The sequence below is a fragment of the Pituophis catenifer genome, unplaced genomic scaffold (genome assembly GCF_029215685.1).
Source record: "Pituophis catenifer annectens isolate HBS135680 unplaced genomic scaffold, rPitCat1.0.hap2 SCAF_17, whole genome shotgun sequence".
Lineage (NCBI taxonomy): Eukaryota > Metazoa > Chordata > Lepidosauria > Squamata > Colubridae > Pituophis > Pituophis catenifer.
This window is the reverse complement of record NW_027256897.1, coordinates 8,792,525-8,816,986: the sequence shown is the minus strand read 5'-3', so window position 1 is coordinate 8,816,986 and position 24,462 is coordinate 8,792,525. Positions and strand designations below refer to the sequence as shown.

Genomic DNA, 24,462 nt, shown 5'->3' with positions numbered 1-24,462 from the left:
TCTATCTATCTATCTATCTATCTATCTATCTATCTATCTATTTATCTATCTATCTATCTATCTATCTATCATCTACATCTATCTATCTATCTATCTACCTATCTACCTATCATCTACAACTATCTCTATCTATCTATCTATCTATCTATCTATCTATCTATCTATCTATCTTCTATCTATCTATCTATCTATCTATCTATCTATCTATCTATCTATCTCTATCATCCATCTACCTATCTTCCATATATATCTTCAAATTTAATCAGGAAGCTGAATCTATCTATCCTTCAAGGTCCCTTCCAACTGTTATTTTGTTCTTCTATCATCCATCCATCCATCCATCTCCCCCTATCTCTATCCATGTCTATCAATGTATCTCTCTCTCTCTCCTCTCTCTCTCTCTAATCTATCTATCCTTCAGGTCTTTTACAACTCTGTTATTCTCCTCTCCTCCCTCTCTCCCTCCCTGCCTCTTTTTTTTTTTCTTTCTTTCTTTCTTTCTTTCTTTTTTTCTTTCCTTTCTCTCTCTCTCTCTCTCTCTCTCTCTCCCTCCCTCCCTCCCTCCCTCCCATCTACCTATCTTCCACATATACCTTCAAACTTAATCCGGAAGCCAGATCTTTTGCAATCCTTCTAGGAAACAGCCCCCACTTTCGATGCCAAGTGCTAAGCGGTGACCCCTTTCTCAAACCCCCCACCTCCTCCCCCCACGTGCCCCAGATCTTGGAGAGGCAGGTCCTTTAAAAAAAAAAAAAGGCTTACATAAGCCACCCCGAGCAGAACTGCTGCATCCTGCCTTGAACAGAAGCCTCAAAAGAAAAAAAGAAGAAGAAAAAAATAAAAACATTTCTACGTTTCTGCCTTAAGTCATCTCTCCTTTCTCAGCCCTGACGAAGCCTAAGGGAGGGAGAGAGGGCGTCTACGACACGGGTTTGATTTCCCCAAGCTGTGACCTCACTGGGCACACACAAAAAAAAGAGGGGGGGGTGTTTTCAGCCAGCCCTCTGGAAGGAGGCCCTGGGGGGGGGTAGGGTCTCCTCTCTTTGCCGGTGTGGCTCCTTGACTTGATGGGAGGAGGGTAGGTGGGTGTAAATGGAGGTTACCCAACCAGAACGTCTGCCTGCTCACCGCATGCTCGATTGTCATCCCTTCCCCTCCTCCGGCGTGGACATCCTACCCACCACAAAGGAGACGGTATATCAGGCTGGGGGTAGCTACTCCTGGAGTGATGGATTGAGGACGCCAAGAGTGTCAGCCTATTGTTTCTCAGCTCCTACCGAGCACGGGGGAGCCGACGGATGGACCCGGCGATCAGATTCAAGGGACGCGGATTCCCACAATAAGGAAGTCAGCAAACCCCTGGACAACTCTTCCTTTCCCTTATTGTCCTGCTTTGCAACGCCGGCCGGGACCCCCAGGCGAGACATTTCCCTCCTGCCGTAGAAGCTGGGCTTCTATGTTTTGGCTACCGTTTTATTTGGCATCGGGGATGTGGTCCTTATTTCCAGAGATGAACCTAGCAGCGGATTCTTGATTTAAAAGGAAAAACAAGTAAAGCAAAAAAAATAAAAATAAATAACAAATAAAAATGCAAGTTTGAAGGTGGAAGAAAGAACACCCCCTCCCAGGGGAAAAAAAAGAGGGTAAGGAGGATACGGAACAATATTTGCAATTTAACAGGATAATCTGACTGTGTGATATTTTGCAGAACAAAAACACAAAACAAAACCGACAGCTTTGGAAAACAAAGCCTGCTGTTCGGTAAGTATTTTTTCGGGGTCATCAGCTGTTAGGGGAGGCTGAGGAGGGGAGCATTTTCAGCAAAAGAAATCCAGAGCAGTTTTTCAAACGTTAAGATTTTCTCGGTAGTTTGCTTTTTCTTTTTCTTTTTTCTTTCTTAAAAAAAACAAACAAACAAACTTCAGAGTCTCTGTTTATAAACTTTAGCCTAAGATATTGAAATGCCTAAGTTCTGAATCACCGCATCTGTGAAATGAGTTTGGCTCTTTGTAAACACAGCCTAAGATACCCGAAACTCTAAAACTCTTAATTCATGGGATGTATAAAATGTGCATTGCTTTTCCTAAATGCTAATAACTTTTACGACATGTGTCTCTTCTTTGAAAAGGACTGTTGTATTACGGTCCAGGAAATCGGTTTTTTCGCTTTCCTCTGACACACGAATCAGATTCAAAGCTCCTTTAAAAGTAAACCTTTCACAAAAATCACCATGTTTATATGTACAGGGACAGTGGCTTTTAATATATATATATGTAGCTAAGCAGAGTGGAATATTGGAGAAATAACTGATGGAACAGTATCAACATGAGATGGCAAGGGAGAAGTTTTAAGGCTGTGATTGAACAGGGTTGCGAAGCTCTGGAAGAGAAACTTTTTAAGACCGTTTGGCTTAAAGGGACGACAAAATGAGGCCACTCTTTTAAGGGGAACGAGAGCAAATCTAATATTACAGTTTATATTGCAAGAAAAAATGTTTTAAATAAGGATGTTTTTTTTTTCTGGGGAATTTTTGTCCGACCTAGAAACAGACTGCTCACCAAGACCAGAGATGGAACTGAAAGTCATAGGAAAACTTAAAAAAAAAAAAATTGTGAAATTAAAGGCTGACATATCTATAGCTCTCTTCTACCTAATTCAGCCCCAAATTTCTGTTGCTAAGTGAGACCTTTGTTAAATGAGTCCTGCCCCCATTTTACGACCTTTCTCACCACCGTGGTTAAAGTGAATTGCTGCGGTTCTTCCATTAGGTTGTTAAGCGAATCCTGCTTCCTCCTTGACTTTGCTTATCAGACGGTCGCAAAAGGGGATCGAGCGATCCCCGGCATGTTGCAGCCGTCATAAATATGAGCCAAGAGTCTGAATTTTGATCACACGTGGCCATGGGGATGCTGCAACGGTCCTAAGTGTGAAAAATGGGCCTGTGCGACTTTTTTCCAGTGCCGTTGTAACTTTGGACATCGTCACTAAATGAACTGTTGCAAGTTATTTATTTATGTCACATCTTTATCACTCAAGGCAGTGAGAACATATCCAGCACAGCTTCCTACTTCTATTGTCCTCACAATAACACCTGTGAGGTGGGTTAGGCTGAGAGGAGGTGGCCCAAAGAACCTAGTCAGTTTTCATGCGAAGGCGAGACTAGAACTCACTGTCTCCTGGTGGTTGGCTCCCCCAGGAGGCTTTTGTGGCTAAGGTAGGACTTGAACTCACGGTCTTCTGCTTTCTAGCCCTGTGACTCGTGGTTAAGACCAAACTGTTCCTACGCGAGAAATGGGGAGGCTGGGAGTTCTAGTTCCCACCTTACGCATGAAAGCTGGCTGGGTGACTTTGGGCCAATCACCAGGAGACTGTGAGTTCTAGTCCCGCCTTAGGCATGAGAGGCAGCTGAGTGACTTTGGGCCAATCACCAAGAGACGGTGAGTTCTAGTCCCGCCTTAGGCATGACAGCCGGTTGGCTGACTTTGGGCCAATCACCAGGAGACGGTGAGTTCTAGTCCTGCCTTAGGCATGAGAGCCAGCTGAGTGACTTTGGGCCAATCACCAGGAGACGGTGAGTTCTAGTCCCGCCTTAGCCATGAGAGCCAGCTGAGTGACTTTGGGCCAATCACCAGGAGACGGAGAGTTCTAGTCCCGCCTTAGGCATGACAGCCGGTTGGCTGACTTTGGGCCAATCACCAGGAGACGGCGAGTTCTAATCCCGCCTTAGCCATGACAGCCAGCTGGGTGACTTTGGGCCACTCCCTCTCCTCTCAGTCCAGCCCACCTCACAGGGTTGTTGTTGTTGTTGTGGGCAAAAATAGAAGCAGGAAGGTGTGTTGGATAAGTTTGCCACCTTGAGTTATTTATAAAAAAAAAACCAATAAATGCGGGATACAAATATAAATATTATCTTTACGAGCAGGACGGCTCCATCAAAATTTAGACTAGAGTTACCAAGCCATCCTTTTTTCGTAACTGAGCCAGCCCAAGTGTCATTTAAAATGCCCCCCCTTTTTTTTAACCCCAAAAACCAGAAAGGTTTTATCCAAACACCATCCGTTTACACAGGCAGTTAAGAATCCAAGACCAGGCTGCAAAACACGAGTTTTAAAACTTCAGAGAAATTCGTGCCTTTTGGTTTTTCCTTCCAAAAATCCTGCAGTATTGTGATTTATGGGGGCGAGATATTTTTTTTTTACGACTTTTCGCACCCCTTCCCCCAGTTAAACGTGTCTTATAATGTGGCACGTTGATAGATGGATACAGACCGTAGTTTATTTATATTTCCCTCTCTCCCCTACCCCCAGGAAGGGGAGAGACACTGGGCCTTTTATATATTTTCATTCATTTGGGATATGAAGATTTGCTGCCAAGTGCTGGCAAATCTTAATTTACCCCTCTGGATCGTGAGGCTAGAAAACTTTTCAAAAGCTAACAAGGACCCAAGCAAGAAATAATTTTTTTCTCTCTCTCTCTCTATCTCTCTTGAATTCTGAGCCCGCTTGATTCGATATTCATAATATAGAGCCGAGGTGGCGCAGTGGTTAGAGTGCAGTACTGCAGCTACTTCAGCTGACTGCTAGTTCAGCAGATCAGCGGATCAAATCTCACCGGCTCAAGGTTTATTTATTTATTTTATTTTATTTTATTTTATTTTATTTTATTTTATTTTATTTTATTTTATTTTATTTTATTTTATTTTATTTTATTTTATTTTAATTTTATTTTATTTTATTTTATTTTATTATTTTATTTTTATTTATTTATTTATTTATTTATTTATTTATTTATTTATTTATTTATTTATTTAATTTTTATACCGCCCTTCTCCCGAAGGACTCAGGGCGGTCTGCTTCAGCCTCCTGGTGCTGGGCTTTGGGTGAAGGCTGGAAGGAAGAGCCGCTGGTGGCGAAGAGCCGGAGGATCTTGTTCCAGTGGGACTGCCTCATGGCCTGGAACTGGCTGACCATCTCAGCCCACTGAGCCTCCAGGCGCCAGTACCTGGCCTTGCACTCCCGCAGGTCTTCCCTCTGCTTGGAAAGCCTATGCTGCTAGTCCTCAGTGAGGTGCTTCTGCTGAGCCTCCTTCTCGGCCAGATCCAATTTGAACTGAGCCGGCTGATTTGCCAACTCTTTCTCGTGGTGGCTGCTTAGCTCCAACAACTGCTTCTTGTTGGGGCTCTAAGGAGCCTGGGCTGGCAGGTGAGAAGTGGCTGGGAGGGGAGGGGCCAGCAGAGGCCGTCGAGGCACCCCTCGATGTGAGTGACATCGAGTTGACCACGCCCACCCAGTCACATGACCATCTAGCCGCACCCAGCCACCCAGTCATTAGGCAGATCATATTAGTGATCCGCGAGATTTAAAATTATGAATTTAGTGGTCCCTGAGGTCCGAAAGATTGGTGACGCCTGGATTAGAAGACTTCCAAACTCTGTTGTTCGGTCTTCTGAATGTGTTTTAAACAAGAGAACCAAAGCCTAATGGGAACTGTTAAAGAGAGCAAGAGGAGTCCAGGGCTTCAAGAGATGGAATCTGATCTGAAGGACTTTGGCCGAAGTCCGGTAACTTAACTATGGACTCGTGTGTGGTTGTGTTGTGAGCTCTGGTGCCTGTGCATCCAACAACATATACAGTCCTCATCTCACGCGGCTCAGTTTGTGCTTTATCTTCTTGGATGCAAACGTCATTCCTCTTTGCTGGAAAAAAATTTCCTTGTAACCTTTTTTTTTTTCTTCCTAAAATCACATTCCTAAGTGACAAATCCCGGGGATAAAATCGTTGAGTCCAAGAATTTGTAATAGAACAGCTGAGATTGTTAGCCAGGGCAAATAAAAGCGTCTGGAGACACCCACACGCTCCCCACACCAACAAAAGACCTGACAACTCTATTTTCGTTTTATGACGCCTGGAGTTTTAGGGCTGAACAGCCTTGCACAAGTTGTAAAGTGTGAAAATTGGCAGCCTGCCAACGGGGCACCAAATGTTAGCCATAAATGTTCAAGCTGCCTGCCTGGGGCTTTCCAATTTTTGAATGCTGGTGCTTTAAATGATTATACCAGGCTTCTTTGTAAGAGCTTCTTGTTAAAATAATCTATATTATTTATAGTCTCCTGTACTGAAAAGCAGTGGTGAAATCCAATTTTTTTTTAAACTACCGATTCTGTGGGCATGGCTTTGTGGGCGTGGCATGGCTTGGTGGGTGTCGCTTGGTGGGCGTGGCAGGGGAAGGATACTGCAAAATCCCCATTCCCTCCCCACTCCTGGCAGAAGGATATTGCAAAATCTCCATTCCCACCCTACTCTGGGGCCAGCCAGAGGTGGTATTTGCCGGTTCCCCCGAACTACTCAAAATTTCCGCTACCGGTTCTCCAGAACCTGTCAGAACCTGCTGGATTTCATCCCTGCTGAAAAGGATGCCTTGTTCATCAGATTCATAAAACCTAAAATGTGTTTTGCGTTATCACTAATGCAAGTTTAATTTTAATCCTTAGGCAAATTTATCAATTCAGGGAGATGGTTCTTTTTGATTCTACTTCTAGAGATCTGTCAAATTTCCTGAACTAATATAAAAACCTTTCCTCCTTGGAATTATTACACCCTTTGGAGATTAATCAGAAATTGGAAATTCTAGTTTCTCTACAGTAGATTCATTGACTGATGGATTCTGTTGGAATTCCTCTTTCTTTAAGAACTGTGTGCCTTTTGTTCGAGGTCCTGAAAAAAATGTGGTTTTTTTTTTTGGTGCCAAGTTATTCAGGCAAAGATCACTGAAAAAAAAAATACTCATCCCAATAAAAGAAAAACTGGGGGCAGAGTTCTGTCAAGATTTCCCTTTGGAAAGTTACAGAAAATATTATTACCTTGAGTTTTAAAAAAGAGAGAGGAGGAAAAAAAGGGGGCAGGGAAGAATTGTCTAGAGGGCTCAGGGGATTAAAAAAAGGCATCTTTGTAAGTAGGAAAATTGCAGGAGGCTGTTGCCTTATTAATAGATCGTGAGTAGGTTTAAACTGCCTGGGACGGTGGAGGCTAAGCCCGAGGAGAATAAAAATGTGTGCAATGCATAAATATGTGCAGGCAGAGAACAAGTAAAATAAAAGAAATGCATGAGCAGGTTAAGGCAGCACGAGGGCTTAAATGGGCTGGTATTTACTTAAAATAGGGACGCGGTGGCTCAGTGGCTAAGACGCTGAGCTTGTCGATCGAAAGGTCGGCAGTTCAGCGGTTCGAATCCCGAGTGCCGCGTAACGGGGTGAGCTCCCATGACTTGTCCCAGCTTCTGCCAACCTAGCAGTTCGAAAGCACGTAAAAAAATGCAAGTAGAAAAATAGGGACCACCTTTGGTGGGAAGGGAACAGCGTTCCGTGCGCCTTTGGCGTTGAGTCATGCCGGCCACATGACCACGGAGATGTCTTCGGACAGCGCTGGCTCTTCGGCTTTGAAACAGGAGATGAGCACTGCCCCCTAGAGCTGGGAATGACTAGCACATATGTGCGAGGGGAACCTTTATCTTTATTTACTTAAAACTTTTCTAAAAATTCTCATCTCTCTATCATGCCAGCTTTTCTCGCACAGGATTGGCAAAAACTGTCAAAAGCCTCCAAGGTTTTGTAGGCTTTTGTAGGAGGTAGGTAGGTATCTACAAAAGGGAGGGATGGAGGGAGGGAGGGAAGGAAGGAAGAAAGAAGAAAGAAAGAAGGGAGAGAGAAAGAAAGAGAGAGAGAGAGAGAGAAAGGAAAGAAAGAAAGAAAGAAAGAAAGAAAGAAAGAAAGAAAGAAAGAAAGAAAGGAAGGAAGGAAGGAAGGAAGGAAAGAAGGAAGGAAGGGAAAGGAAGGTTCAGAATGGACCCAACTACCTCTGAAATACAGAGAGGGAATTCTAATTCTAATTGCAAGGATTCTCCCTCCCTGAGGACAGAAGATGCTGTGATCTCTCTACTTCCTTTTCCTGTTTATACATTTTTTTAACTGGCTGGAGGTGGGAGGAAGCTTTGATGTGAGGCTACTCTGTTCCATCTTGCACGTTCTCCAGAGGTTTTGGGAGACCCGACTTCCTGCTTTTTTAACCATGAAGTGCCATTCAGTCTTATATTCGGTGGGAATTTGAGAGGAGGTCCATGTCGGCGGCCCTCAAAGCTTGGATTATAATGTACTTCTAAGCTTTCTAAACTCTCTCTATTCCTGGCAAATAGATGGGGAAGAAATGGAGGGAGTGACAGATTTTAGTTTCTTGGGCTCCACGATCACCTCAGATGGGGACTGCAGCCAAGAAATTTAAAAGACGCTTGTTCCTGGGGAGGAAAGCTATAGCAAATCTAGACAGCATCCTAAAAAGCAGAGACATCACCCTGCCAACAAAAATGCGTATAGTCAAGGCTATGGTGTTCCCAGTTGTGATGTATGGCTGTGAAAGTTGGACCATAAGAAAGGCTGAGCGCCAAAGAATTGAGAGGCCTTTGAACTCTGGTCCTGGAGAAGACTCCTGCGAGTCCCTTGGATTGCAAGGTGATCCAACCGGCCAGTCCTAGAGGAGATCAACCCTGGATGCTCTTTAGAAGGCCAGATCCTGAAGAGGAAACTCAGATTCTTTGGCCACCTGATGAGAAGGAAGGACTTCCTGGAGAAGAGCCGAATGCTGGGAAAGAAGAAGGGGACGGCAGAGAAGGAGGTGGCTGGATGGAGTCACTGAAGCAGTCGGTGTGAGCTTCAATGGACTCCAGAGGATGGTAGAGGACAGGAAGGCCTGGAGGAACATTGTCCATGGGGTCGCGATGGGTCGGACACAACTTCGCAACTAACAACAACAACAAAGCATTTACAACAGCGTTTTCCAAACCTGCCAATCTTACGCTGTCTGGACTTCGGCTCCCAGAACTTCCCAGCTAGCTAGTCCAGGCAGGCATCATGTCGCCACTAAACGAACCACAGCCCTGTGAAACCCTACTCATTAAGCAATTTTCCAGAATCTTCTGGAAGGTTCAGTCAGACCAACGTTAGAAACGGAATTCTTCTTGTTCAACAAAGGAAGAACTGTTTCTTTTAAATTCTGCCATGGTTTAAAAGCAGTAATTCCATACTTAGAGGCATTTGCTAAAGATCAGTTCATGTTAACACATGCTGTTCTGTTCGGCTTGCCCTGCTTGCTGCTGGATATTCATCCCAAAGGTGCTTTTTTTCAAGAGGCAACTGGACTTCCTTGTTTTTCTCTGAAGACGTTTCGCCTCTCACCCAAGAAGCTTCTTCGGCTCTGACGGGATGGTGGGAGAATGGAAGGATTTACATTCCTTGCGGACAGCTGGTCATTTGCATCCTTTTAGAGGGTTGTTGAGGCCACTTGGAGGTTTGTCTGTGTCCTTATTTTTAGATAAACCTCCAAGTGGCCTCAACGACTCTCTAAAAAGGATGCAAATGACCAGCTGTCTGCAAGGAGGATAAATCCTTCCGTTCCCCACCATCCGGTCGGAGCTGAAGAAGCTCCTTGGATGAGAAGTGAAACGTCTCCAGAATAAAACCAGAAATTCCAGTTGCCCCTTGAAAAAGCATCTTTGGGACAGCGATGACCTGGATGGCTGAGTATCTCCGTAGACATTTACTGTGGAGACATGAGCCTCGGTGGCGCAGTGATTAGAGTGCAGTAGTGCAGGCTACTTCTGCTGACTGCCGGCCGCCTGCAATTTGGCAGTTCAAATCTCACCAGGTTCAAGGTTGACTTGGCCTTCCATCCTTCCAAGGTGGATAAAATGAGGACCCAGATTGTTGGGGGCAAGAGGCTGACTCTGTAAACCGCTTAGAGAGGGCTGTCAAAGCACTTTGAAGCAATATATAAGTCGAAGTGCTATTCCTTCCTTCCTTCCTTCCTTCCTTCCTTCCTTCCTTCCTTCCTTCCTTCCCTTCTTCCCTCCCTCCCTCCCTCCCTCCCTCCTTGTAATTAGAATGCAGTATTGCAGGCTAACTCTGCCCACTGTCAGCAGTTCAATCTTGACCGGCTCCAGGTTGACTCGGCCTTCCATCCTTCCGAGGTGGGTAAAATGAGGACCCAGATTATTGAGGGCAAGAGGCTGACTCTGTAAACTGCTTAGAGAGGGCTGGAAAGCACTATGAAGCGGTATATAAGTCTAAGTGCTCTTCCTTCCTTCCTTCCTTCCTTCCTTCCTTCCTTCCTTCCTTCCTTCCTTCCTCCCTCCCTCCCTCCCTCCCTTTCTTTTCTGTGCAATGGTTAAAATGCAGTATTGCAGGCTGAATCTGCCGACTGCCGTGAGTTCGATCCTGACCGGCTCCAGGTTGACTCGGCCTTCCATCCTTCCGAGGTGGATAAAATGAGGACCCAGATGGTTGGAGCCGGTATGCTGACTCTGTAAACCGCTTAGAGGGGGCTGTAAAGCACTGTGAAGCGGTATATAAGTCTAAGGGCTATTGCTGTTCCTATATTCACTATCTCCCATTTGTTTTATGTTTGCTGTAGATAATAAAATCAATTCGTCCCTTCTGAACTAAGGACAATGGAGGCAGCGGTTTGCTTGCTGCTGATGGCCACCGTGGGAATCAACGCTCAGAAGCCCGAAGGCATCGAAAGCCACGTCGCGGGAGGGACGCGGGAATTCGTTTACGGAAACAGATACAGGCGCTCCAGCGAGGCGCAGGAGAAATGCACGTACACCTTCATTGTCCCGCAGCAAAAAGTAACCGGGGCCATTTGTGTGAACTCCAAGGAACCCGAAGCCGTCCTCCTGGAAAACAGGGTCAACAAGCAAGAGGTGGAGCTCCTCAACCACGAACTCCTGAAGCAGAAGAGGCAGATAGAGACCCTGCAGCAGCTGGTGGAAGTGGACGGCGGCATCGTGAACGAAGTCAAGCTGCTGCGGAAGGAAAGCCGCAACATGAACTCCCGCGTCACCCAGCTGTACATGCAGCTGCTGCACGAGATTATCCGGAAACGGGACAACGCGTTGGAGCTGTCTCAGCTGGAGAACAAGATCCTGAACCAGACGGCCGACATGCTGCAGTTGGCCAACAAGTACAAAGACCTAGAGCACAAATACCAGCACCTGGTCACCATTGCCAATAATCAATCGACGGTGATCGCCCAGCTGGAAGAGCACTGCCAAAGGACGCCGGCCATCAAGACGGTCCTGCCACCGCCGCAGCCCCCGAACCGCGTCTACCAGCCGCCCACGTACAACCGCATCACCAACCAAATCTCCACCAACGAAATTCAGAGCGACCAGAACTTAAAGGCTTTGCCGCCGACTCTCCCAACTATGCCATCCGTCACCAGCGTCCCGACTTCGACCGACAAGCCCTCAGGTAGGACAATCGATCGGGGTTGCTTTTTTTTTAGTACGGCCACGGACCGGATGCAGGTAGCAGGTAGCTCTTGGCGTACAGCGGCAAAAGAGCCCCAAATTTCTCTTCTAGAGACCCAGACGGTCATAATATTGGCATTACAGTGGTCCTTGGCCAAGATTTCTATCACTAAGCAAGACGGTTGTTAAGTGAGTTTTCCCCCCTTTCACGACCTTTAAGGAATTTCTACAGTTAAGTTAGTAAGATGGTTTTTCATCTCCTTCCTTCCTTCCTTCCTTCCTTCCTTCCTTCCTTCCTTCCTCCCTCTCTTCCTCTTTTCAGCTCTTTTCTCACCGCCTCCTCTCTCCCTCACTTCTCTTCATCTCCTTCCTTCTTTCCCTCCCTCCCTCTCCTCCACTTTTATCTCCTCCTTCCTTCCCTCCTTAAATCTCCTTCCCTCTCTCCCTCCCTTTTCATCTTCCTTCCTTCCCTCCCTCCTTCCTTCCATCTCCTTCCTTCCTCTTTTCCTTCCTTCCTTCCCTCTGCTCTCCCTTGTCCTTCCTTCTCTTCCTCTCCCCCTTTTCAGCTTTCTCCCTGCCTCCCCTCTCCCTCATTTCTCTTCATCTCCTTCCCTCCATCCCTCTTTCCTTTTCTTTCTATCTCATTTCCTTCCTTCCCTCCCTTCCTTTTCATCTTTCTTCCCTCCCTCCCTCTTTTCCTTCCTTCCTTCCCTCCCTCCCTCTGCTCTCCCTGTCCTTCCTTCTCTTTCTCTCTCCCTCTTTTCAGCTCCTTTCTCCCTGCCTCCCCTCTCTCCCTCACTTCTCTTCATCTCCTTCCTTCCTTCCCTCCATCCCTCTTTCCTTTCTCTTTTTATCTCATTTCCTTCCTTCCTTCCCTCCCTCTCCTCCGCTTTTCATCTCCTCCTTCCCTTCCCTCCTTAAATCTCCTTCCTTCCCTCTCTCCCTCCCTTATCATCTTCCTTCCTTCCCTCCATCCTTTTCCTTTTCCTTCCTTCCTTCCCTTCCTTCTTCTACCTTCCCTTCTACTTATCACGAAGGGGGATTTGATTCCCCTCCATCTTACACGTAGCTCCTTAGGGAGGCCTACCTCCTACTCTTTGGATGGGAACACACGGAGTAGCTGTATTTTCCTTAATTCAATTATGGAAAACTTCCTTGGAGCTAAAGGCTGCGCTGGGAACATTTCATCAGCCAGGAGGAGGAGAAGAAAACAAAAGAAAAAAAAACCCCACACCACCCTCTCAGCTACTCTTCTAATGTCACGCATAATGTCTCTCCTTCTGATATTTTAATTCACTGGGGTTTTTTGCCATAAGGTTTTTAAATCTGGGGAAAAGAACTCTGGGCTTGTTTGGGGTGGAGGGGAAGAAGACGGGGTTATTACAGTTCAGAAGACAAACAAGCTCTCTTTATTGAATCTGAACAATTAGATTAATAAGCCCAAAGGAATGGTTAAAAAAAAGAAAAAAGTGGGATTCCCAGAAGGAGAAGCTAATGCGAGGGAGAATTCTTAAAACAGGTGGAGTTCTTAAAAAACAACCATTAAAAGCACTTTTTTCCCCCCTCCTTCCTTCCTTCACCTAAGAAACTTTTTTAAAAAGACGATGAAAGAGAACAGGAGGACTCTTAGTCAGACAAAACTTCTACATGAGATCAACCAACCAGCCATTTTTTTTAATCTTAATTAGGGAAAACTCTCCGGAGAGGAGAAGGAAAAAAATAAAAAAACAACAACCGTGCTTTGATTTGTGATGTTTTCAATCGGCAGGACAAATGAAACTCCTTTTTCAGACTGAAAAGAGTTCAGTTCTCCCTCGGTTTGGCTTTTTTGTAAAAAAAAAAAAAAAAAAGAGTGGAAAACTTTGGGAAATAATTCAGATACCGAGAGACGACGCCAATGGCTCCGGTTGCCAGATCTAGTCAGATACGATTAATATATGAAACGATGTTTGGTTTTTTTTTTTTTTAAAAAATGATCTGTTTGTTAAATAGAGCCTTCTCCTACTTCTGCCTGTGGCGTGAAGCTAAGTGTACCAGGTGTGACTGGCACAAGTGCAGAAGGACAAACACACACTGAATGTTTAAGGGAAATCTCCCAGTACCTGGATGGCCAGTTATATCCTTTCTTCTAAAGTTCTAAAACAAAAAAGGGAGATATTTATCTGAACATTAAGTACAAGACATTTTACATGGAGGCTGTCACTAAGGTCTGTAGAGCAGGGGTGAGATTCATCCGGTTCGGGAAAACCGGATGCTAATTTTACATCTGGTTCGCCAAACCGGTCGTTGAAAGCATTCACAACTTCTGGAGGCAAGTCGTTCCACTTAGATCAATTGTTCTAATTGTCAGGAAATTTCTCCTTACTACTAAGTCGGTTGGACTAGAAGACCTCCAAGGTCCCTTCCGAATAACTCCGTTATTTTATTGTTCTATAACTGGGCAACGTCATCAGTGCTAGAAGGGAGTGGGTTGTGTGGAGTGGAGGAGAAAGGGGGAGGAGGAGGAAGAGGAGGAGGAAGAGCAGCAGCCTCTTGTATACCTTGCAAGCCAAGGATCTCGAGAATATGAATGCTAAAATATCACACTCACCTTTATTGTGATGCTACCAAAGAGTTTGGCAGCGATGAAGGGCAGCATCCCTCTAAGACTGAAAGAGTAACCATGGGGATTTACTTCACGCCCAATATATTTTCACGGCTTCCTTTTTCATCCTTTTATCATTTTTTCCCCCCAGCCCTAAAACATAAGACTGTGCTTCTAAGTTTAGAAATTTAGCAAGGTAAATGACGTCTCATAAAGCACAGAACCAGCCAGAAAAACCTCATTTGACTCCGTCTAGAATGGAGACGCGGCGCCTTAGAAGGAAGACATACGGTGTCTCTTATTTCCCACCAGGTCCTTGGCGAGACTGTTTACAAGCTTTAGAAGATGGCCACGGGACCAGCTCCATATATCTCGTCAAACCTGAAAATGCCAACCGACTGATGCAAGTCTGGTGCGATCAGCGGCAAGATCCCGGCGGATGGACAGTAATTCAAAGGCGCTTGGATGGCTCGGTTAATTTCTTCAGGAACTGGGAAACGTATAAGGTGAGGTTACATAATGGCGCCTTTCAGTGAAGGAGAAAAATCTTCTCTAGAGTCATGGTTTTTTTTCTGAGGGGAATTCGTCGAGAATGTTTAAGAGCATTCGACTTTTGTAGGTCTGGTTCTTATAGCGAAAGAACGCTAGGGGTAGGAGGTGGGAGTTAAACATATCATCAGTTTAGAGTCCTTAGATAAAGGTAAGGGTCCCACATGTGGTCTTTAATATCTTGCCTTATCTCTCTTTAAATCAAGGGGTGAATTTGAAACTCTGTCTCCCATCAGTCAGGACTATCCAAGATTTTAAATAAGTAGGTAAAATAAAATTAAAACCTGCAGGGTTGTTTAGGTACAATAAGCAGTTATACAATCGAATGAATGAATGAATGAATGAATAAATGAATCAATCAATCAATCAATCCAAGATGTATCACAGCATCTACTGACACAATCTAGTTTCTAAGTTCATTACAACACTTGATAAGCACCTAGATAAAATCAACATCGGTTGAAGAAATTTAGACTGGATTCCCTCTAATAAGTCTTATATCTTTTGAGGACATCCGAGAATCAAATAAATGGCTGACCAACTTTATTTACTTATCGAATTTAGAGGCCGCTTAGACCGATTCTGGGTGGTGTACAACTAAAACTTACAATTACCTTATAACTTATAATTTAATTATATAAAATGATATAATTTTATAATATAATATAAATAATAAATAATACTATTATTTTAATCATTTAATTATTATAATAATTAATTAATTAATTAATTAAAATAAATAAATAAATAATATAAAAATAAAATACAAAAAAAATAATTAAAAAAAGTATAATTCCCTCAACACTGTCAAACTATTCACGTTAGGTTGCAATACTATTACTGTTAATCTTCTCATCGTTCCTATCACCCATCTCCTCCCACTTATGACTGTATGACTGTCACTTTGTTGCTGGTATCCTTACAATTAAATATCTAGGATGATTTGATTGCTTATTTGTACCCTATGATTATCATTAAGTGTTGTACCTTATGATTCTTGACGAATGTATCTTGTCTTTTTATGTGCACTGAGAGCATAGGCACCAAAGACAAATTCCTTGTGTGTCCAATCACACTTGGCCAATAAAGAACTCAACTCAACTCAACTCAACTCAACTCAACTCAACTCAACTCAACTCAACTCTACTCTACTCTACTCTACTCCTACTTCTATTTCTATTTCTATTTCTTATTCTATTCTACCTTGGCCCCCAAAACATTGAGAGTCAGAGAAATTTAACAACCGTTAGTTCATGGCTACCTTTGATTTGCGAATCTTTTTATAAAACCGATACTAGAGGATAATTCATTGTCTTTTTTTGTTGTTTGTTTTCTTGTAGCAAGGGTTTGGTAACATCGATGGAGAGTATTGGCTGGGACTGGAAAACATTTACTGGTTGACGAACCAAGGCAATTACAAGTTGTTGGTAACCATGGAGGACTGGTCGGGACGCAAAGTTTTCGCGGAATACGCCAGCTTCCGTCTGGAGCCGGAAAGTGAATTCTACAGGTTGCGAGTGGGACGCTACAACGGCAATGCGGGAGATTCCTTTACGTGGCACAACGGAAAACAGTTCACCACACTGGATAGAGACCATGATGTATACACAGGTACAAAAATTGGCAGTGGGTTTCAGTGGGAATGTGTATTAAAGCTTATATGGAATGGGAATGGGAATGGGAATAGAATAGAATTCAGAATTGAATTGAATTGAATTGAACAGAATTGAACAGAATAGAATAGAATTAAGAGTAGAATAGAGTAGAGTAGAGTAGAGTAGAGTAGAGTAGAGTAGAATAGAATAGAATAGAATAGAATAGAATAGAATAGAATAGAATAGAATAGAATAGAATAGAATAGAATAGAATAGAATAGAATATTCCTTATTGGCCAAGTGTGATTGGATACACTTAATAAATATTGGAAGGGACCTTTGAGGTCTTCTAGTCCAACCCCCTGCTCAGGCAGGAAGCCCTATGCCATTCCAGTGGCTGTCCAGTCTCTTCTTGAAAGCCTCCAGTGATGGAGCGCTCACAACTTCTGGAGGCAACTTCCATCCCACTGGCGAATCGTTCTCTCCATCAGGAAAACCTCTCCACTCAGAACGTGGTTTCCTTCTCTCTCTTCCAGGCAACTGCGCCCACTATCAGAAAGGGGGCTGGTGGTACAACGCTTGCGCGCACTCCAACCTCAACGGCGTCTGGTACCGAGGGGGCCACTACCGGAGTCGTTATCAAGATGGAGTCTACTGGGCAGAATTCCGGGGAGGATCGTATTCCCTGAAAAAAGTGGTGATGATGATTAGGCCGAATCCTAACACGTTCCACTGAAGGGAGACAGCGTCCTCTTCCAGAGGGGCCAAGGGTTTACCCGCGTTTCCCGGAACCCATCTTCTCGGCGACAAAGAATGTAAAATAATCTTGTAACACACTGACTCGCTCGACAAGGAGACCTGGACATTGGACTGTTCCAAAATCGATCTAAGCAGCTTTTTTTGAGGGGTGGGGACAATGCTCTTTGTCTGGAAAACAAGGAACCAAGCAATCACTTTCAGATGGCACGGACCGTAGCTCAACGGAGATCCTCGGAAGGCCGCCACACCATCTAGATGCTTCCTATGTTAGATATACTCTCAAATCCTGCACATATCCGAAACTGTACAGTATAATAATAGATCCATTTGACACAGGGAATTATATCCTTCGAAGTTCTGTAGCCAGCATGGTATTTTGTTGTTGTTAGTCGTGAAGTCGTGTCCGACCCATTGTGATCCCATGGGCCACGTTCCTCCGGGCCTTCCTGTCCTCTACCATCCCCCCCGGAGTCCCTTTAAGCTCACACCGACTGCTTCAGTGACTCCGTCCAGCCACCTCGTTCTCTGCCGTCCCCTTCTTCTTTTTGCCCTCAATCTTTCCCAGCATTAGGCTCTTCTCCAGGGAGTCCTTCCAGGGGTGAAATTCAGCAGGTTCTGACAGGTTCTGGAGAACTGGTAGTAGAAATTTTGAGTAGTTCGGAGAACCGGCAAGTACCACCTCTGGCTGGCTCCAGAGTAGGGTGGGAATGGAGATTTTGCAATATCCTTCCCCCAGGAGTAGGGAGGGAATGGGGATTTTGCAGTATCCTTCCCTAGGAGTTGGGAGGGAATGGGGATTTTGCAGTATCCTTCCCCTGGAGTGGAGTGAGAATGCAGATTTTGCAATATCCTTCCCCCAGGAGTAGGGAGGGAATGGGGATTTTGCAGTATCCTTCCCCCAGGAGTTGGGAGGGAATGGGGATTTTGCAGTATCCTTCCCTTGGAGTGGAGTGAGAATGCAGATTTTGCAATATCCTTCCCCTGGAGTGGGGAGGGAATGGGGATTTTGCATTATTCTTCCCCTGGAGTAGGGAGGGAATGGGGATTTTGCAGTATCCTTCCCCCAGGACTGGGGTGGGAATGGAGATTTTGCAGTATCCTTCCCCTGCCACGCCCACCAAGCCACGCCCACAGAACTGGCAGTACAAAAAAATTTGAATTCCACCACTGATTGCTCTTCCTTCTCATCAGGTGGCGAAAGTATTTGCGTTTCATGGGTATCTTAGGCTGTCAAAAAAGAGGACGGTTCTTAATTTATGATCCGTTGCAGGGCCTCCTTGCCTTGTCCACCAACTGTGTCTTGCCCAAACGGAATTCCAGGTTTGGAATTCTTGCAACCCTGCTTGGATGCCGGGCAAGGTTGCGACTCTACCAATTAACTATTTCGAGCGGTTTATACAAACAATTCCAGAATTTCTCTTCACTCTTCCTCTCGAATGCATCGACTGTTCTCCGAACGTTGACGAAACTCGTACTGTACTTTCTCTTTTTATTTTTTCAATGTTCTCAGCAGTATCAATGCATGTTTTGTTTTGTTTTTAGACTTTTGGGCATAACTTAGGTCGGTGTTGGCGAACCACCGAGTGACGAAACGGGAGTGAGCATGCAGCTCCCCGGTGCGCACACACAAGAGTGCCAGAAACCGAAAGAGCAGTTCCCTGGTTTCTGGCATGGCTGGTCACCTGGTCTTCGGTTTCTAGCGTGCATGCACGCACGAAGAACAGCTGGCCAGCACGCATACGTGCACTGGAACCAGACGCTCAGCTTCCCAGCTCGCACATGTGTGCCAGGGAGCTGCTCTCTGGTTTCCGGCACGCCCACACATGCAAAGACCAGCTGGACAGTGCACATGTGCACACTGGAACTCGGAAGAGCAATGGGTGACAGCTGGTGTGCCCAGAGAGATGGCTCTGGGTGCCACTACCAGCACGAGTGCCATAGGTTCGCCATCATGGACTTCGGTCCTGCTTTATCATCTGCAGAAATGTTTTGAAAATATAAATGACAATTTTGGCTTCCCAAGCTACCGTATTTTTCGGAGTATAGGACACACCTTTTCCCCCCTAAAAGGAGGTGAAAACTTAGGTGCGTCTTATACACCGAATGTAGCCCTGCCTACCCACTGACCCCCACCCTTTGGTCTCTGCCTCCCAGCAGTTACCTCTTTGCAAGCAAACAGCAAGAAAAAACAGCTCCTTTCAGCTTCAGCAGAGCCTAATTAACACAAGTTGATTCGATAGGCCTCCCGACTCTCAGCTGATTTGTTCTCAGCTGTTTTGCGCAGGGCTCTGCTTTGCAGAGGTAAATTGCTGGAGCAGATTTTTTTTTTTTCCTTGTGCTAATCAAGCTATGCTGAAAACGAAAATGAAAGTAAAGCAGGCTGTTTGCTATTGGCTGCAAGAGGCAAAATTGCTCAGAGGCAGATTTCTTTTTCTTCTTTTCCTCACCAAAAAAGGTAGGTGCGTCTTATACTCCAGTGCGTCTTATACAAATACTGTAAGTTACGCTTGAAAACTTTCCTTTCTCTAATAAAAACAACAGTCATGCAACTTACAGAATTACCTGGACAAGGGAATAAAAACTCGGGAGGGTGGGTGAAAGAAGATTCTGGAATCGTTAAAAACGAAAGGAAAAGGGGTAAAAGTTTAATGCTTCCTTAAATTGAAGGCAAATAATCGCTATTGGAACAGAACCCATTTAATTAGCCATTAGACTGTAACTCTTTGGGGAGAGAGATGATACATAGCACCATTTGCTGTATGGCCAAAATACACATATTAAAAGGAGAATTACGCAAATTTATCTATAATGCCCATTGTAGAAACTTGAACTTCTGAATTCTAGTACTCTGCTGGGGTAAGCAACCAAAATGGATTATTTTAAGACATTGCTTCCCAGAACAGTGGGAACCCTAAAGTTTTCAAACTGTTATTACCTCATTATTTCATTCCTGATGGACAATGTGCGCTAACATTTTGGAATGAGGTAGCATGCCTTGTACACATAATGAAAGTAGGGAGTTTAATATATGGTCAGATTACCTTGTAATGCTGCAAAGGAGTAATAAAAGCAACAAATGTTACTTGGATACAACACATGGATTATTTTATTATATGAGAGAGACAGACAGAAATATATATATAGAGAGATACAGAGAGATAGATCGAGATAGATATAGACAGATAGAGATAAAGAGAGAGATACAGATAAATAGAGATGATAAATAGATGTCAGATAAGATGATAGAGATAGATAATTACCATTATTACCTAATCAATGGAATAAAAGTGGCTGTCTGTTTGTCTATCTATCCATCTATCCATCCATCCATCCATCCAGTCTTCTTTATCATGTCTGTCCATCCATCCCTCCAACCTTATAATCTATCTATCTATCTATCTATCTATCTATCTATCTATCTATCTATCTATCTATCTATCTATCTAGTCTTCTTCATGTCTGTCCATCCCTCCCTCCCTCCCTCCCTCCCTCCATCTATATCTATCTATCTATCTATCTATCTATCTATCTATCTATCTATCTATCTAGTCTTCTTCATGTCTGTCCATCCCTCCCTCCCTCCCTCCCTCCCTCCCTCCCTCCCTCCATCTATATCTATCTATCTATCTATCTATCTATCTATCTATCTATCTATCCATCCATCCATCCATCCATCCATCCATCCATCCATCCATCCACTTCTTTATCATGTCTGTCCATTCCTCCATCTATCTATCCATCCATCCAACTAGTCTTTTTTATCATGTCTGTCCATCCTTCCATCCCTCTATCCATCTATCTATCTACCTATCTAGTCTTCATCATGTCTGCCCATCCCTCCCTCCAACCCTATCATCTATCTATCTATCTATCTATCTATCTATCTATCTATCTATCTATCTATCTATCTATTCTAGTCTTCTTCATCATGTCTGTCCATCCCTCCCTCTAAATCTATCTATCTATCCATCCATCCATCTAGTCTTCTTTATCATGTCTGTCCATCCCTCTATCTATCTATCTATCTATCTATCTATCTATCTATCTATCTCATCTATATCTACTATCATCGTATCTATCTATCTATCTGTGGTGAAAAACCTTCTGGCATCATTAAAAAAAAATGCACGAAGATTGTGGCTTCCTTAAAGACACACAATTTGTGCCGCACTCAACTACGAGTGAACCTCCTAATCTTGACGATCAAGCGAATGTTCCCCCACCCTTTTGTCTCCTCCAACTGTAAAAATTACAGGCAAAGAAGACTCTTTAAAAAAAAAAAAAGAAGAAGAAGAAGTGCAGGAATCCTTTGATGTTACGAGGACTATTTCATTAATTCCAGACCCTGTTCCTTCTCCAGGAAGACATGCCATCTTAAACTGCAGCAACTACTGGCTTGAACTGTGATTCTTGGAAACGATTTACGTCGCTCTGCCGGAGCTTTTCAAATCACTGGAGGAGGCAGCTGCCAACTTTTAAGTGAAAAACGATATTAAAAGCAAAGTTCGCTAAGACAAACAAACAAGCCCTAAAAAATGAAATGAGTGGCAGAGCAATACCGTACATCAAGAGGTCATGTCTGTTGGCGGATTTTGTCGGAACAAAGGAAGGCGTGCAAATCTGCCACGGGCTTTCTAAGGGATGAGCTACTCTCTGGATCTGGAGCGGTTTTTTTTTTAAAAAAAAAATAATAAAGACATTGCAATGCTATTGAGGGAAGGGAGAAAAGACCGTGGTCTCAGTTTTCGGTTTTGTTTTAACGAAAAGATTACGGGAAACCGGGAAACGGGGACAAAATGTTAACCTGGCACTCAGGCGAAATGTAAACTCAAAAAAGTCTTAAGTTTTATCAAAGTCAAAAGAGCCTGTAGTACAGTGGACTAAAGCACTGTTATTAACATCTGCTGCTTGCAATTACTGCAAGTTCGAATCTCACCAGGCTCAAGGTTGACTCAGCCTTCCATCCTTTCTGAGGTAGGTAAAATGAGGACCCAGTTTGTGGGGGCAAGAAGCTGACTTTGTATAAAATATACAAAAGTATGAAGGCTATTGCTTAACGCATTGTAAGCCGCCCTGAGTCTCCGGAGAAGGGCGGCATATAAATTAAAGCCAAAAAAAAAAAAAAAAAAATCAAACAGGAGAAATGGAGAAAGTGCAGAAAATAGGTAGGTGAAGAATAAATCAATGGGAAAATAAATGATTCTGTCTTTTGTCCTATACCATCCCCTTCTTCTTAAAACCTAAATAATAAAGTTCATAAAGACAACAGATATATGTCCATCCAAACATACATCTTCTATTTATATCTATCTATCTATCTATCTATCTATCTATCTATCTATCTATCTATCTATCTATCCATCCATCCATCCATCCATCCATCCATCCATCCATCTTCATTATCCATCCATCCATCTATCCAATCCCCCAATTTTCAGTTTTGTCCTTACCTATCCTCACTAGCTATGATGAAGTTACCTCGCTGGGTAATGAAACGTCTACAAGAAAACAACCAAGCTCTGAGAACACCAAGGACCCCCCCACACAAGTCCTTATTTATTTATTAAATTCATAAGCCACCCATCTCGCTATCCAGAACAACTCCTAAACATTCCCCTTGCAATTTCTGCATTTATATTTATTTTATTAATTCAACTTGTATACCTTGTATTATATATATATGTTATATTATATATATATTTTAAAAAAACACCAAATCCTCTTGCAAATCCAGGAATTCTTCTTGTCCCTTGTAATGATCAGTGCAATGGCAGAATTAAAACAATTCATAACAAATCCCCGATTAATCTTCAGGAAGGGATCAACAGGTGTATCTTCCCTCTTGGCCCAACTTTCCGTTCAAGCTTAGCTTTTCCTCTCGACCCAAACCTACAAAGTACCGTAATCTAAGAGAGAGCTAGAAAGCAAATTTTTCTCGAACGAAATCAAAGTTTCTTTCCATTTAGGCTCAGGTGGAAAGCAAATCCCTTTTAATTGGAGCACTGAACCATGAACAAGCGGATTTTATCTTCCAAGTATCTGCCTTTCATAAATGAAAGGAAGCATTTCTTAAAATTGCTCAGAAAAGCAGCACAAAATAAACACAGACACTAATGTCACGTTAGCATCACATCCAGCAATGCCAACAAAGGCCAAACAGCAGAAGCGCCAAGAAAAATGGGCTGACAAAGGCTCCTTGGCCCATTTTCGAGCAATAAATTCAAATGACTTGGACTAAACGGATAATATAGCTTTAGCTTTAAATCATTCAATTAAATCTGTCAACCAGACCAGAGCTTCACGGAGACGGTCCTCAAGGAACATGGTTCCACAATCCCAAAGACCATCTCATCCAAACCATCACTTCCCGCACATTTAAATGCCTTGCTATCAATGTGCTATCTGGGAAGAACCTGGTTTTACTATAATGGACAGTACAGCATTATAATAACTTACAGTATCACATGAAAATATAGTCAACAAGGGGCAACACTTCCTGTTGGGATAAAAATCTCTGTTACCGCCATTTAACTTAAGATGGTTCATCCTTGTCGTTCGTCTAAAAACAGGTAAAGGGGGATCACCAGATTGTGAAACTTTACCCCAAAATACGTTTACGGGGAAATCTGGCAAAGGAGCCTCACTGTAGAGAATTTGCCTTGTCTCTGTCAGGGTTCCAAATAATACACCCATAGCAAACAGAATTCCGAGGTAAGTAGATTCCTCAAAGAAAAGGGTTCATTGGATATATCGTATTGGCACGGACTGGTGAAAACCGACTCTAAAAGTTCCCGCGGTTTTCACTTAATTAAAAGTTTTCCCCTCTTCCCCAAACAATCGGTCATGCGGACCAATCAAGGTGCTGTCCGGTTGCTCGGAAACTTCACTCCTCCTCTCGTCAGCCACCTGTGGGAATGCCCTTGGTTCTCAAGGGGAAACTATTTTGCTTTGTCTACAAAACCCCAACTATCTCTATTCCACTATCCCTATCCCTCATCTCTGTTGTGGCAACGCACTACGAGATCTACGAGACCGCCTTCTGCTACCAATAGCCTCTCACCGACCAGTACGCTCCCATAGAGAGGGGCTCCTCAGGGTGCCGTCGGCCAAACAGTGTTGACTGGCGGCCCCCAGGGGGAGAGCCTTCTCTGTGGGGGCACCTACCATCTGGAACGAGCTCCCCCCAGAGATACGGAAGATCCCGGACCTGCGCACGTTTCGCCGTGCTCTCAAAACTTTTCTATTTCAGCAAGCTGGCCTGGCCTAACTCCCCTCTTTTAAATTCTTAAATTTTAAATTTTTGAATTCGTGATTTTATAAATTGGGTGTTTTAATCTGTGTTTCGGCCAAAATATTTAATAATTTTAAGGGATTTTTAATATTTATATTGTCTGTATTTTATCTTGGCTGTTCACCGCCCTGAGTCCTTCGGGAGTAGGACGGTATAGAAATTTGATTAATAAATAATAAATAAATAAACGCTGAAGCCTCCCAAGATGGCCTCAGTTCAGGCCAGCTTCAGAGTCACCATGTCTCGATGAGAACGCTTCTAGACTTTGGAGAAGTTTGCATGGCTCCGGTGCCAAGTATCTGGTGAGGACATCTGTGTAAGAATAACTGACCTATTCTGGGGAATATTTCACGGCATGTGGGAGCTGTTCCTTCCTCACACGAGAG

The 24,462-nt window shown here is 43.8% G+C and overlaps 2 protein-coding genes across 2 annotated transcripts in view; one reads left to right on the top strand and one right to left on the bottom strand.

Moving 5' to 3' along the window:
• Positions 1 to 24,462, bottom strand: part of RALGPS1 (Ral GEF with PH domain and SH3 binding motif 1) — a 245,490-nt gene that overhangs the window by 63,161 nt on the left and 157,867 nt on the right. The window lies entirely within an intron of this gene.
• Positions 1,084 to 19,862, top strand: ANGPTL2 (angiopoietin like 2). Its single transcript, XM_070955564.1, has 5 exons — positions 1,084 to 1,761; positions 10,458 to 11,299; positions 14,195 to 14,388; positions 15,772 to 16,042; positions 16,563 to 19,862. Exons 2-5 carry the CDS (start codon positions 10,495 to 10,497, stop codon positions 16,760 to 16,762), a joined length of 1,470 nt encoding a protein of 489 aa, XP_070811665.1. The 5' UTR covers positions 1,084 to 1,761; positions 10,458 to 10,494; the 3' UTR covers positions 16,763 to 19,862.